At 40.5% G+C, this 14,507-nt stretch overlaps 2 protein-coding genes across 2 annotated transcripts; both read left to right on the top strand.

Annotated features, from left to right (window-relative positions):
• The first annotated feature begins 743 nt into the window (after positions 1–743).
• On the top strand, positions 744–4,430 carry LOC115041729 (cytochrome P450 2J6-like). The gene is made up of 9 exons (XM_029499438.1): positions 744–947; positions 1,135–1,297; positions 1,552–1,701; positions 1,803–1,963; positions 2,092–2,268; positions 2,550–2,697; positions 3,203–3,390; positions 3,474–3,615; positions 4,022–4,430. Exons 1-9 carry the CDS (start codon positions 744–746, stop codon positions 4,204–4,206), a joined length of 1,518 nt encoding a protein of 505 aa, XP_029355298.1. The 3' UTR covers positions 4,207–4,430.
• A 1,662-nt stretch (positions 4,431–6,092) lies between these two features.
• Positions 6,093–9,593, top strand: LOC115042064 (cytochrome P450 2J6-like). Its single transcript, XM_029500086.1, has 9 exons — positions 6,093–6,296; positions 6,484–6,646; positions 6,901–7,050; positions 7,152–7,312; positions 7,442–7,618; positions 7,899–8,046; positions 8,518–8,705; positions 8,789–8,930; positions 9,409–9,593. The coding sequence occupies exons 1-9, from the start codon at positions 6,093–6,095 to the stop codon at positions 9,591–9,593; spliced, it is 1,518 nt and encodes a 505-aa protein (XP_029355946.1).
• Positions 9,594–14,507: the final 4,914 nt, after the last annotated feature.

Below are 14,507 nucleotides of genomic sequence, written 5' to 3'. Positions count from 1 at the left end.
CACCAACACATGTGCATTTGTTGACATCCACACACCTCCCCCCATTTTGACAGGCAGGAGTACACAAGGCTACAAAACACACACATACAGAGATAGAGGTAGGCCTGTGTAGGAAAATAATACCAAGAGGCAACACAATGTAGTTGTCCCACCCAAAAACTTCTGATTTCCCTTCAGTATAACCTAGAATGTATATTTTACCAGCAGTACAAAACATCTTTGTATGATAATATTGCCAATTGTGTGTTAATAATTCCTAAACCAAAGTGTGCATCAAAATACAAACATGCTCTCTCTACTCTCTACATTTTTTGTAAATTAATTGTATGATTATGTTAAACACAACAACATTACAAGAACTTAGATTTTTATGCTGTAACAATTAATATCCAAGTAGGACAACAAAAACTGAAGTTGTTTTTGTGTGAAGACTTTTTAATGTTGTAGGTCAGCAGGCTGTAAAATGTTTTGTAACACATTAACTAGGGACAGATTTTCCCTTTGGAGATTAGAGTGGTTTTCTGCACACACTTTATGACTCTCTGCCCCACTTTCTTTGATGTTAGAGTCCAGATCAAACATGCTCTTGTTTGAACAGCAGCGAAAATCCAGTCAGAGCTCGGCTATAAACTGTGGTGTAGGTTGGAGAGTTTGTGGAAGAGACGTAGAAGTTTATTACTACTTCTGTGATATGCCATCAGACAGATATAGATCCCAGTGAATCTCGACACAGCAGGCTGAAGATGGATCAACTCTCCGGTGTATCTGTTCCCTCTCTTTGGCTGGACAGTAGCAGTCTGCTTATCTTCACTCTGGTCTTCTTGGTGATTGCAGCGTGTTTAAGGAACCGTCGGCCCAGAAACTTTCCTCCGGGACCCCTGGCTCTTCCTCTTGTGGGAAACGTGTTCTCTCTGGATTTGAGAAATGCTCACAGAGCAATGACTGAGGTAAGATTATGCAACAGATATAAAGGATAATGTAGAATACTTTTGTCTCACGATGAGATGAATGGTTATTAAATTGCTAGCAATGTAGAAACACAAACATATAAACATGCAGCTTCAGGAGAACAATAAAAACCATGTTGCAGATACGTTACATCATGGTTTCTCACTTATGGTGTTCTGTTGGCAGTTAGCAGAGACGTATGGTAAAGTATACAGCCTTAAACTCGGCAGCACATGGACGGTGGTTTTGAACGGCCTCAGCACCATGCAAGAAGCTCTACTCAACAAAGGAGACATCTTAAATGACCGCCCAGTAATTCCACTCCATGTTGATGCGTTACCTGACTTTGGTAAAGAGTTGTTTGTAACCTTGTAGATTAAAGAGTACAGTTCCATCACCAGGGCTGAAGTCTTTCAGTGGAAATGTTTTATATATATTTGTAATTGCTGACAAAGTAAAGGCATATATTTTTTCTGTTATGTCAAATCAGGATGGACAGATTTAAAAGCACAAAGTTCTACCACTGTAAATGACCTGGAGTTTGTCATTTTAAATGGTGTAAACTTACTTGTGTCATAATATAAATAACATGTTTCTCTACAGGTATTATTTTCACTAATGGACATTCGTGGAAAGAGCAAAGACGATTTGCCCTCTTCACTCTTAAATACTTTGGAGTTGGCAAGAGATCTTTGGAATCTTCCATATTGAATGAATTTATTTACTTGTCCAAAGAATTTGCAAATGAGAAAGGTAGTGATTCTAACGCACAACATCCCTACACAAATGCTGTAAAATGTCTCAGATATGTAAAGTTTCATTTTCTCTCCGATATGTTTGACGTGCCTCTTCAGGGAAACCCTTTAATCCGCACTACATCATAAACAAAGCTGTTTCCAACATCATCTGCTCCCTGGTTTTTGGTCAACGCTTTGACTACTGTGATGAGAAGTTTCTGAAAATGACACATTTGCTTGATAAAGGAACCCAAATTGAAGGCTCCATCTGGACTCAGGTAACTCAAATGAAATCTAAGATGTTTACTGTTGTAGTCATTGATTTTGTGACACACTTCTCAAAATATCTCAAAATAGAGATGCACTCTTCTAGTCCTGTTTTTAGCCGTGTCGTTGATATTGGCAGCTGTATAACGCATTCCCCATGCTGATGAAGCATTTTCCCGGCCCACACCATACTGTCCGAAAAACATATTCTGAAATACTCAAGTTGTTGAAAACAGAAATTGATCAGCACAAGAAAGACTTGGATCCCTCTGAGCCCAGAGACTTCATTGACTGCTACCTGAATGAGATTCAGAAGGTGAGCAGAAAACTACTAATGAATAAATTGGCAAATATTTTGATAATACATTTTTCCCAGCTTCTTAATTTAACGTTATATATGAAAATCTTCCTTGAAGACTTTGTTTGATGAAATCACATTATTGTGTCCTGTTGAGTTCTGATGAAAAACTTGTTTTATTATTTTTCAGAATATAAAAGTGGAAAAAAAAAAAACGAATTTAATTGTGTAATTGGTTAATAATCATGCAATTAGCAAACATAACAAACCAGTTCTGCTTTACAAAATTTCCCCTTCAGATGAAAAAGGACGGTGTAGTGGATTCTGTTTTTCACGAAGAAAACTTGGTGATGTGCGTTTTTGATCTATTTGGGGCCGGTACTGAGACCACGTCCACCACCCTGCGTTGGGCTTTACTCTACATGGCAAAGTACACTGAGATTCAGGGTAGGAAAACATGAATCACACTTATATGCAAGCTGACAGCAGTTGACTAAGCAAAAGCTTCATAATATTATAAAATTCTGATATCATAATATAATTATAACATATATTATAATAGACGTGATATTATAATACAATATAATTATTATATTATTAAAGCTTTATTATCTATGTGATAAGACAAGAGATTACTATAAGACTGGACAGTACAATACCCCAACATCAGAAAGTGACTATGCAGGTGGTTGGTTAGTGTGCTAACTTCAGGAAAAGAAAAGTAATAGAAATTGAAAAAAACAACAGGGTTCATTTTCATTTCTGGAGATGGCCGCCAATGAATAAAGGAATCAGGAGTGATGCTGAACTCATTATGTTTCTTCTTGACAGATAAGTAAACAGTTCTTCATGCTAATGTTGGCTATATCCAAAAACAAGACTGCCATTTAGCTTCTTTGATTCTCATTCTTCAGGTAACTAAGTGACAAAGTTATTCCGTCGTGTTGTACAGAAAAAGTCCAGGCTGAGATAGACAGAGTGATCGGACAGTCCAGACAGCCATCCATGGAGGACCGCCCTAAGCTGCCCTACACTGACGCCGTCATCCACGAGCTCCAGAGGATTAGCAACATAGTTCCTCTCAGCCTCCCTCACGTCACCAAAAGAGAGGTCCAACTGGAAGGCTATAAAATCCCAAAGGTCATTCCTCACACTGGCTTTCGTCTTGTTCTGTCACATGTGCACTTGCTCTTCCCTGAACTCAGGCATTAATATCATTTTAGGGTGTTACGGTAATTCCCAATTTGACCTCGGTGCTGTTCGACAAGAGCACATGGGAGACGCCCTACACCTTTAACCCAGGACACTTTTTAAATAAGGAGGGCAAGTTCGTGAAACAAGCTGCTTTCATCCCGTTCTCTCTTGGCAAGTATAATAACACAAACACAGCAATGTCATCGACACAACGGCACAAATTACAAGTTTGATCATTTTCCTATTGAATGTTTTCCTCACACTTAGTCAATCGATCGACTTTTCAACATTATTGAGGACATTGTACATTTAAATCACTGCATAATGCACGCTGCATTTAGCTATCAGTGGCATGACTTTAGTCAATGTGTGCAGCTTCCACTGGAGCCCAAAGAGTTTTGTCGTTTCAGTCCTGTGACCAGATTTTGATGTGAACAACAGGTTTGGCAGCAGGTTGTTATGTTTTTTCCAACAACCTGTTGCTGCAAGAAGAAATAGTTGCCTGTCGATTGCCCAACACTCAGATGTTTTGTCTGTAGCGGCTTTTGTCTGTTAAATTGTTGCATTGCTGCTGCAGGTAAGCGGGCCTGTCTTGGTGAGAACTTGGCCAGAATGGAGCTCTTCCTCTTCTTCACGTCCTTCATGCAGCGCTTCACCTTTTCCATGCCTCCTGGGATGGAACCTGTGTTTAAGCCCCAGGTGGGCGTCACTCTCAAACCCAGCGAATATGAAATCTGTATCACACAACGTGAAGTTTGTTAATCAAGGATTTAAGTCATTTTTAGATTTATCAGAGAATATGACTTAAAAGTTAAAATGAGTCAAGTGTTTAATTGCGGCCTGATGCTTGTCTTTAATCTGCAGCAATAAATATGTTGGTCACATTCTGTCAACAAGCTGACAAACTCACAGCTTGACAGAGTATCACCTCTAAACTTTGCCTATATACAATACACATTCAGCAGAAATGAGGCAATATTAGCATTTTGTGTAGTTTTCATGCCAGCTGACAATTATGATGCTGATATACAATACGGGGTGTTACACTCTCTAATTTTATTACACCTGAGCTAAATTAGGCTAAACCACTGCATAGGAATGTAACATATGAGAGTTAATGTGGGTTTGTTGTTGTCAAATTGTGTTGCATTTCGACTTATAATAATGAAATAATAATCAGAAAAAACTAAACAATGATAAATAAATGTGTTTCAAAATAATAACCCAATAAAGAAAGGACCAAGAAGGAAAGTGTTATTGTAGATTTGATCCATCTTTACTCTGATAATCATTTAATTTCAAAAAAACAAGCATGTTGATGTTTAGAAACCATCCTGCAGGACGACACCAACACCAGCATATGTGTCACGCCACATTTTAACTGCGTTAAAATTTCACAGAACTGCTCTTCAAAATCTTAGTAAGTAATGTAACCAAAGGGCAGCAATTAAGAATTGTTCCATGAGATGGTTGAATGAACTTGACCTCAAACACACCTGACATTTTTATTTTTGTTAGACAATCATTGACAAGAGCTAAGAGATTGTGAAAATCCCAACCAAAACAACACTGAGGAAATTTTGTCAAAAGGCAATAAATGTAAATTCTAACAAATCTCAGCCTGCATTAAAAAAAATATCATTGAATCCATTGAATCCTTTTACATACAAAGAAATATTACTCATAATGATAAAAATGATTAAAAAAAAAACAAAACGATTAATAACATTAGATAGGAGAAGATTGTGATATTTGCTTTTCAGATTGCAGACTCATTATTTTGAACTCAACATCAGAAGCACTGCGGTCCGATTTAATTCATTATTCTTCCTGCTTTACATAAATGAGTGCACAATAAGATAAGATGACAATGAGAGTGTGGACTCTCACCTATCTGGCATCGTGCTCCCTGCCATCCACCAACACGTGCATTTGTTGACATCCACACACCTCCCCCCATTTTGACAGGCAGGAGTACACAAGGCTACAAAACACACACATATAGAGATAGAGGTAGGCCTGTGTAGGAAAATAATACCAAGAGGCAACACAATGTAGTTGTCCCACCCAAAAACTTCTGATTTCCCTTCAGTATAACCTAGAATGTATATTTTACCACGCAGTATAAAACATCTTTGTATGATAATATTGCCAATTGTGTGTTAATAATTCCTAAACCAAAGTGTGAATCAAAATACAAACATGCTCTCTCTACTCTCTACATTTTTTGTAAATTAATTGTATGATTAGGTTAAACACAACAACATTACAAGAACGCTGTAACAATTAATATCCAAGTAGGACAACAAAAACTGAAGTTGTTGTTGTGTGAGGACTTTTTAATGTTGTAGGTCAGCAGGCTGTAAAATGTTTTGTAACACATTAACTAGGGACAAATTTTCCCTTTGGAGATTAGAGTGGTTTTCTGCACACACTTTATGACTCTCTGCCCCACTTTCTTTGATATTAGAGTCCAGATCAAACATGCTCTTGTTTGAACAGGCAGGAAAAATCCAGTCACTGCTCGGCTATAAACTGTGGTGTAGATTGGAGAGTTTGTGGAAGAGACGTAGAAGTTTATTACTACTTCTGTGATATGCCATCAGACAGATATAGATCCCAGTGAATCTCGACACAGCAGGCTGAAGATGGATCAACTCTCCGGTGTATCTGTTCCCTCTCTGTGGCTGGACAGTAGCAGTCTGCTTATCTTCACTCTGGTCTTCTTGGTGATTGCAGCGTGTTTAAGGAACCGTCGGCCCAGAAACTTTCCTCCGGGACCCCTGGCTCTTCCTCTTGTGGGAAACGTGTTCTCTCTGGATTTGAGAAATGCTCACAGAGCAATGACTGAGGTAAGATTATGCAACAGATATAAAGGATAATGTAGAATACTTTTGTCTCACGATGAGATGAATGGTTATTAAATTGCTAGCAATGTAGAAACACAAACATATAAACATGCAGCTTCAGGAGAACAATAAAAACCATGTTGCAGATACGTTACATCATGGTTTCTCACTTATGGTGTTCTGTTGGCAGTTAGCAGAGACGTATGGTAAAGTATACAGCCTTAAACTCGGCAGCACATGGACGGTGGTTGTGAACGGCCTCAGCACCATGCAAGAAGCTCTACTCAACAAAGGAGACATCTTAAATGACCGCCCAGTAATTCCACTCCATATTGATGTGTTACCTGACTTTGGTAAAGAGTTGTTTGTAACCTTGTAGATTAAAGAGTACAGTTCCATCACCAGGGCTGAAGTCTTTCAGTGGAAATGTTTTATATATATTTGTAATTGCTGATAAAGTAAAGGCATATATTTTTTTTGTTATGTCAAATCAGGATGGACAGATTTAAAAGCACAAAGTTCTACCACTGTAAATGACCTGGAGTTTGTCATTTTAAATGGTGTAAACTTACTTGTGTCATAATATAAATAACATGTTTCTCTACAGGTATTATTTTCACTAATGGACATTCGTGGAAAGAGCAAAGACGATTTGCCCTCTTCACTCTTAAATACTTTGGAGTTGGCAAGAGATCTTTGGAATCTTCCATATTGAATGAATTTATTTACTTGTCCAAAGAATTTGCAAATGAGAAAGGTAGTGATTCTAACGCACACCATCCCTACACAAATGCTGTAAAATGGCTCAGATATGTAAAGTTTCATTTTCTCTCCGATATGTTTGACGTGCCTCTTCAGGGAAACCCTTTAATCCGCACTACATCATAAACAAAGCTGTTTCCAACATCATCTGCTCCCTGGTTTTTGGTCAACGCTTTGACTACTGTGATGAGAAGTTTCTGAAAATGACACATTTGCTTGATAAAGTAATCCAAATTGAAGGCTCCATCTGGACTCAGGTATCTCAAATGAAATCTAAGATGTTTACTGTTGTAGTCATTGATTTTGTGACGCACATCTCAAAATATCTCAAATATTTTGATGCACTCTTCTAGTCCTGTTTTTAGCCGTGTCGTTGATATTGGCAGCTGTATAACGCATTCCCCATGCTGATGAAGCATTTTCCCGGCCCACACCATACTGTCCAAAAAATATATTCTGAAATACTCAAGTTGATGAAAACAGAAATTGATCAGCACAAGAAAGACTTGGATCCCTCTGAGCCCAGAGACTTCATTGACTGCTACCTGAATGAGATTCAGAAGGTGAGCAGAAGAACTACTAATGAATAAATTGGCAAATATTTTGATAATACATTTTTCCCAGCTTCTTAATTTAACGTTATATATGAAAATCTTCCTTGAAGACTTTGTTTGATGAAATCACATTATTGTGTCCTGTTGAGTTCTGATGAAACACTTGTTTTATTATTTTTCAGAATATAAAAAGTCGGAAAAAAAACGAATTTAATTGTGTAATTGGTTAATAATCATGCAATTTGTAAACATAACAAACCAATTCTGCTTTACAAAATTTCCCCTTCAGATGAAAAAGGACGGTGTAGTGGATTCATTTTTTCACGAAGAAACCTTGGTGATGTGCTTGCTTGATTTATTTGTGGCCGGTACTGAGACCACGTCCACCACCCTGCGTTGGGCTTTACTCTACATGGCAAAGTACACTGAGATTCAGGGTAGGAAAACATGAATCACACTTATATGCAAGCTGACAGCAGTTGACTAAGCAAAAACTTCATAATATTATGATGTTATAATATACATGATATAATTCAATATAATTATGTTATAAAAGTTTTATTATCTATGTGATTATAAGACAAGGGATTACTATAAGACTGGACAGTACAATACCCCAACATCAGAAAGTGAATATGCAGGTGGTTGGTCAGTGTGCTAACTTCAGGAAAAGAAAAGTATTAGAAATTGAAAAAAACAACAGGGTTCATTTTCATTTCTGGAGATGGCCGCCAATGAATAAAGGAATCAGGAGTGATGCTGAACTCATTATGTTTCTTCTTCACAGATAAGTAAACAGTTCTTCATGCTAATGTTGGCTATATACAACAACAAGACTGCCATTTAGCTTCTTTGATTCTCATTCTTCAGGTAACTAAGTGACAAAGTTATTCCGTCGTGTTGTACAGAAAAAGTCCAGGCTGAGATAGACAGAGTGATCGGACAGTCCAGACAGCCATCCATGGAGGACCGCCCTAAGCTGCCCTACACTGACGCCGTCATCCACGAGCTCCAGAGGATTAGCAACATAGTTCCTCTCAGCCTCCCTCGCGTCACCAAAAGAGAGGTCCAACTGGAAGGCTATAAAATCCCAAAGGTCATTCCTCACACTGGCTTTCGTCTTGTTCTGTCACATGTGCACTTGCTCTTCCCTGAACTCAGGCATTAATATCATTTTAGGGTGTTACGGTAATTCCCAATTTGACCTCGGTGCTGTTCGACAAGAGCACGTGGGAGACGCCCTACACCTTTAACCCAGGACACTTTTTAAATAAGGAGGGCAAGTTCGTGAAACAAGCTGCTTTCATCCCTTTCTCTCTTGGCAAGTATAATAACACAAACACAGCAATGTCATCGACACAACGGCACAAATTACAAGTTTGATCATTTTCCTATTGAATGTTTTCCTCACACTTAGTCAATCGATTGATTTTTCATAATTATTGAGGACATTGTAGAAATATTTGATAAATTCTCATTTAGCCAGATCAAAGTGTATCTTGCATGTGAAGTAAAACTGTGTCAAAGTTGTTAAATCACTGCATAATGCACGCTGCATTTAGCTATCAGTGACATGACTTGAGTCAATGTGTGCAGCTTCCACTGGAGCCCAAAGAGTTTTGTCGTTTCAGTCCTGTGACCAGATTTTGATGTGAACAACAGGTTTGGCAGCAGGTTGTTATGTTTTTTCCAACAACCTGTTGCTGCAAGAAGAAATAGTTGCCTGTCGATTGCCCAACACTCAGATGTTTTTGTCTGTAGCGGCTTTTGTCTGTTAAATTGTTGCATTGCTGCTGCAGGTAAGCGGGCCTGTCTTGGTGAGAACCTGGCCAGAATGGAGCTCTTCCTCTTCTTCACATCCTTCATGCAGCGCTTCACCTTTTCCATGCCTCCTGGGATGGAACCTGTGTTTAAGCCCCAGGCGAGCATCACTCTGAAACCCAGCGAATATGAAATCTGTATCACACAACGTGAAGTTTGTTAATCAAGGATTTAAGTCATTTTTAGATTTATCAGAGAATATGACTTAATCGTTAAAATGAGTCAAGTGTTTCATTGCGGCCTGATGCTTGTCTTTAATCTGCAGCAATAAATATGTTGGTCACATTCTGTCAACAAGCTGACAAACTCACAGCTTGACAGAGTATCACCTCTAAACTTTGCCTATATACAATACACATTCAGCAGAAATGGGGCAATATTAGCATTTTGTGTAGTTTTCATGCCAGCTGACAATTATGAGGCCGATATACAATACGAGGTGTTAAACTCTCTAATTTTATTACACCTGAGCTAAATTAGGCAAGACCACTGCATAGGAATGTAACATATGAGAGTTAATGTGGGTTTGTTGTTGTCAAAGTGTGTTGCATTTCCACTTATAATAATGAAATAATAATGCATTAAAATTTCACAGAACTGCTCTTCAAAATCTTAGTAAGTAATGTAACCAAAGGGCAGCAATTAGGAATTGTTCCATGAGATGGTTGAATGAACTTGACCTCAAACACACCTGACATTTTTATTTTTGTTAGACAATCATTGACAAGAGCTAAGAGATTGTGAAAATCTCAACCAAAACAACTCTGAGGAAATTTTGTCAAAAGGCAATAAAATGTAAATTCTAACAAATCTCAGCCTGCATTAAAAAAAATATCATTGAATTCATTGAATCCTTTTACATACAAAGAATTATTACTCATAAAATTCTAAAACAAAAAGGATTAATAACATTAGATAGCAGAAGATTAGGTGATATTTGCTTCTCAGATTGCAGACTCATTATTTTGAACTCTCAACATCAGAAGCACTGCGGTCCGATTTAATTCATTATTCTTCCTGCTTACAAAAATGAGTGCACAATAAGATAAGATGACAATGAGAGTGTGGAATCTCACCTATCTGGCATCGTGCTCCCTGCCATCCACCAACACGTGCATTTGTTGACATCCACACACCTCCCCCCATTTTGACAGGCAGGAGTACACAAGGCTACAAAACACACACATACAGAGATAGAGGTAGGCCTGTGTAGGAAAATAACACCAAGAGGCAACACAATGTAGTTGTCCCACCCAAAAACTTCTGATTTCCCTTCAGTATAACCTAGAATGTATATTTTACCAGCAGTACAAAACATCTTTGTATGATAATATTGCCAATTATGTGTTAATAGTTCCTAAACCAAAGTGTGAATCAAAATACAAACATGCTCTCTCTACTCTCTACATTTTTTGTAAATTAATTGTATGATTAGGTTAAACACAACAAAATTTCAAGAACTTAGATTTTAACGCTGTAACAATTAATATCCAAGTAGGACAACAAAAACTGAAGTTGTTGTTGTGTGAAGGGCTCCTCCTGCTACGTCATTTCCGGTCACTGGCGGTTGTGCTCCCTGCTGTGCTCTGTCATCTCGTGTGTTGTTTTCACTGTTCTTCTGTTGTTATTTCCTAATTCACTCGATTAATCCGACAGAAAATTATTTTCACACCAACACTAGGTTTAGAAGTCAATATCTCCCCTTTCTCCAAAGGTTATAACCGGTTCTGCTCCTCCGCTAATCAAACTACCCGATTAGCAATGTCCTCTAGCTCTCTGTTCCTCCTTCTCCTCCTCCTCTCCTCTCCTGTTCTCTCTGCCTCATGTGTAGTTATTCTTCTGCCTCCTTTTATGATAGCACCTCTTGTCATAGATGTAGGATGATGGTAGAAATGGAGGCGAAGATTAATGAGTTAGAATCCCGGCTCCGCACTTTAGCTAGCCCAACCTATGCTAGTGTAGCTAGCCTCCCCTCTGTAGCCGGTGCGGGCCAACCTAGACGAGCTCATACGGCAGCTAAGATAGTTTCCTCCCCCCCAATGGCTCCCGAGCAGCCGGGATCTAGTCAGGGCGGCTGGGTGACTGTCCGAGACAAGAGGCATAGTCGTAGGCAGCAGCCCCCGGTTCACCTCCAACAGGTTCTCCCCTCTCAGCGACACACCCGCTGAAAAGCCGACTCTAGTGAAGGTGATTCTATTCTGAGGAACGTGAAGTTAGCGACACCGGCGGCCATAGTGAAGTGTATCCGGGGGCCATAGTGAAGTGTATCCGGGGGCCACAGTGAAGTGTATCCGGGGGCCATAGTGAAGTGTATCCCGGGGGCCATAGTGAAGTGTATCCCGGGGGCCACAGTGAAGTGTATCCCGGGGGCCATAGTGAAGTGTATCCCGGGGGCCACAGTGAAGTGTATCCCGGGGGCCATAGTGAAGTGTATCCGGGGGCCATAGTGAAGTGTATCCGGGGGCCACAGTGAAGTGTATCCGGGGGCCATAGTGAAGTGTATCCGGGGGGCCATAGTGAAGTGTATCCGGGGGCCATAGTGAAGTGTATCCGGGGGCCACAGTGAAGTGTATCCCGGGGGGCCATAGTGAAGTGTATCCCGGGGGCCATAGTGAAGTGTATCCGGGGGCCACAGTGAAGTGTATCCGGGGGCCATAGTGAAGTGTATCCGGGGGGCCATAGTGAAGTGTATCCGGGGGCCATAGTGAAGTGTATCCGGGGGCCACAGTGAAGTGTATCCCGGGGGGCCAGAGCAGGCGACATCCAGTCTTATCTGAAACTGCTGGCTGAGGGTAAACATAAATATGCTAATATTGTTATTCGCGTCGGCAGTAACGACACCCGACTTCGCCAGTCGGAAGTCACAAAAATTAATGTGGAATCGGTGTGTACTTTTGCTAAAACGATGTCGGACACTGTAGTTTTCTCCGGCCCCCTCCCCAATCGGACCAGTGATGACGTGTACAGCCGCATGACGTCATTTAACCGCTGGCTGTCGAGGTGGTGTCCCGAAAACAACGTGGGCTACATAGATAACTGGAAGTCTTTCTGGGGGAGACCTGGCCTAATTAGGAGAGATGGTGTCCATCACACCGTGGACGGGGCCGCTCTCATTTCTAGGAATATGGCAGATTTTATTAGAAATCGAAAACTCTGACAATCCCGAGTCGAGACCAGGAGGCAGAGCCGCAGTTTAACACGCTCCTCTGCGCCTCAGTCAGAGCGGTCATCTGCCGAGAATAGAATAGAGTCTCTGTCTATGTTTAGGTCTATAGAAACTGTGTCTGTCCCCTGACCACCTAAATTTAGAAAAGTTAAACCCAAATTAAACAGAAGAGGAGCTAAAAACAAAAACCTAACTGAAATTAAAACAGCCACAAATTCAGTCTCAAATAACACTCCTCCTCATGTACTGTAGTCAGTCATGGAGTCCCGCAGGGTTCGGTACTTGGACCAATCCTCTTTACGCTTTATCTACTTCCTGTAGGCAACATTATCAGGAAACACAGCATCAACTTCCATTGCTACGCAGACGATACTCAGCTGTACCTATCAATGAAGCCAAATGAAGTCACTCAGATAGTCAGACTGCAGGCATGCCTTGAAGACATAAAAGTCTGGATGACTGGAAATGTTTTACTTCTCAACTCTGACAAAACTGAAGTTATTGTACTCGGTCCTAAGCACCTCAGAAAAATACTATCGAATCATCTCATCAGTCTGGACGGCATTACTTTGGCTTCCAGCTCCACTGTAAGAAACCTTGGAGTAATTTTTGACCAGGACATGTCCTTTGTCCCTCACATAAAACAAGTTAGTCTGGCAGCTTTCTTCCACCTGAGAAACATTAGGAAAATCAGAAACATCCTTTCTCAGGATGATGCAGAAAAACTAGTCCATGCATTTGTAACTTCTAGGCTGGACTACTGTAACTCATTACTATCTGGATGTCCAAATGTCTAAAAGGCCTTCAGTTAATTCAGAACGCTGCTGCACCAATATTAACAGGAACTAGGAAAAGAGATCATATCTCTCCTGTGTTAGCTATTCTTCATTGGCTGCCAGTAAAATATAGAGTAGAATTCAAAATCCTTCTTTTAACGTATAAAGCTCTTAATGGCCAAGCTCCATCATATCTCAGAGAGCTCATAGTTCCTTACTGTTCTAGAAGGCCACTCCGCTCTCTAGATGGAGGTTTACTTGTGGTTCCTAGAGTCTCCAAGAGTAAATCTGGAGGCAGATCGTTCAGTTATCAGGCTCCTCTTCTATGGAACCAACTTCCAGCATCGGTCCGGGGGGCGAACTCTTTAGTAATTTTCAAGACCAGGCTTAAAACTTTCCTGTATGACAGAGCTTATAGTTAAAAAGTTAAAGTCCTCTACTCTTTAGCTATGCTGCTGTAGGCCTAGGCTGCTGGGGGAAGGACTGAGCTTCTCTCTCTCTCTCTCTCTCTCTCGCTCTCTCCGTCTCTCCCTGTCACCCTCTCTCCCCCTTTCCCTCGCTCTCCTTTCCTCCCCCCTTGCATGCGTTGATAAGAACCATCCTTCTTAAAAAAACACAGTTTCACCCAGTTCTAAGCAATTATACTGCATTTACTAACCATGTTCTGCCAAAGTCTCTGTCTCTCCCAGTTCCTCTCCTCTCTCTCCCTGTCCTCATCCTGCAGGTGGTGACTCATCGCCTTCCCATGTTCCTGCAACACCTGCTGGTCCCATATTTCATGAATTATGTATTACAGCTCAACTGCATGAACTTCATGCAGCAACATGTTCCTGCCTACACCCCCCCCCCCATGCCTGTCTCACTCTCTCTCTCTCCCTCTCTCTCTCCCTCTCTCTCTCCCACTCTCAACCCAACCAGTCAAGGATGGCAGATGGCCGCCCCCCCCCTGAACCTGAGTCAGTTCGAGGTTTCTGCCTCTTAAAGGAAGTTTTTCCTTGCCACTGTTGCCAAGTGCTTGCTCATCGGGGGATCTGTTGGGTCTCTTTAAATAAATTTATAAAGAGTTTGGTCTAGACCTGCTCTATATGTAAAGTGCCTTGATGTAACTTTGTTATGATTTGGTGCTATACAAATA

Source organism: Echeneis naucrates, chromosome 4 (assembly GCF_900963305.1).
Source record: "Echeneis naucrates chromosome 4, fEcheNa1.1, whole genome shotgun sequence".
NCBI classification, from domain to species: domain Eukaryota; kingdom Metazoa; phylum Chordata; class Actinopteri; order Carangiformes; family Echeneidae; genus Echeneis; species Echeneis naucrates.
Note: the sequence above shows the minus strand (reverse complement) of the source record. Positions and strands in the feature narration are given on the sequence as shown.

Coding starts and splice junctions, on each gene's coding strand:
- LOC115041729 (XM_029499438.1), top strand. CDS start 744: ATGGATCAACTCTCCGGTGTATCTGTTCCCTCTCTTTGGCTGGACAGT. Junction 1,964..2,091: donor AAGGCTCCATCTGGACTCAG/GTAACTCAAATG, acceptor TGATATTGGCAG/CTGTATAACGCATTCCCCAT. Junction 3,391..3,473: donor AAGGCTATAAAATCCCAAAG/GTCATTCCTCAC, acceptor ATATCATTTTAG/GGTGTTACGGTAATTCCCAA.
- LOC115042064 (XM_029500086.1), top strand. CDS start 6,093: ATGGATCAACTCTCCGGTGTATCTGTTCCCTCTCTGTGGCTGGACAGT. Junction 7,051..7,151: donor AGAATTTGCAAATGAGAAAG/GTAGTGATTCTA, acceptor GTGCCTCTTCAG/GGAAACCCTTTAATCCGCAC. Junction 8,931..9,408: donor TTTCATCCCTTTCTCTCTTG/GCAAGTATAATA, acceptor TTGCTGCTGCAG/GTAAGCGGGCCTGTCTTGGT.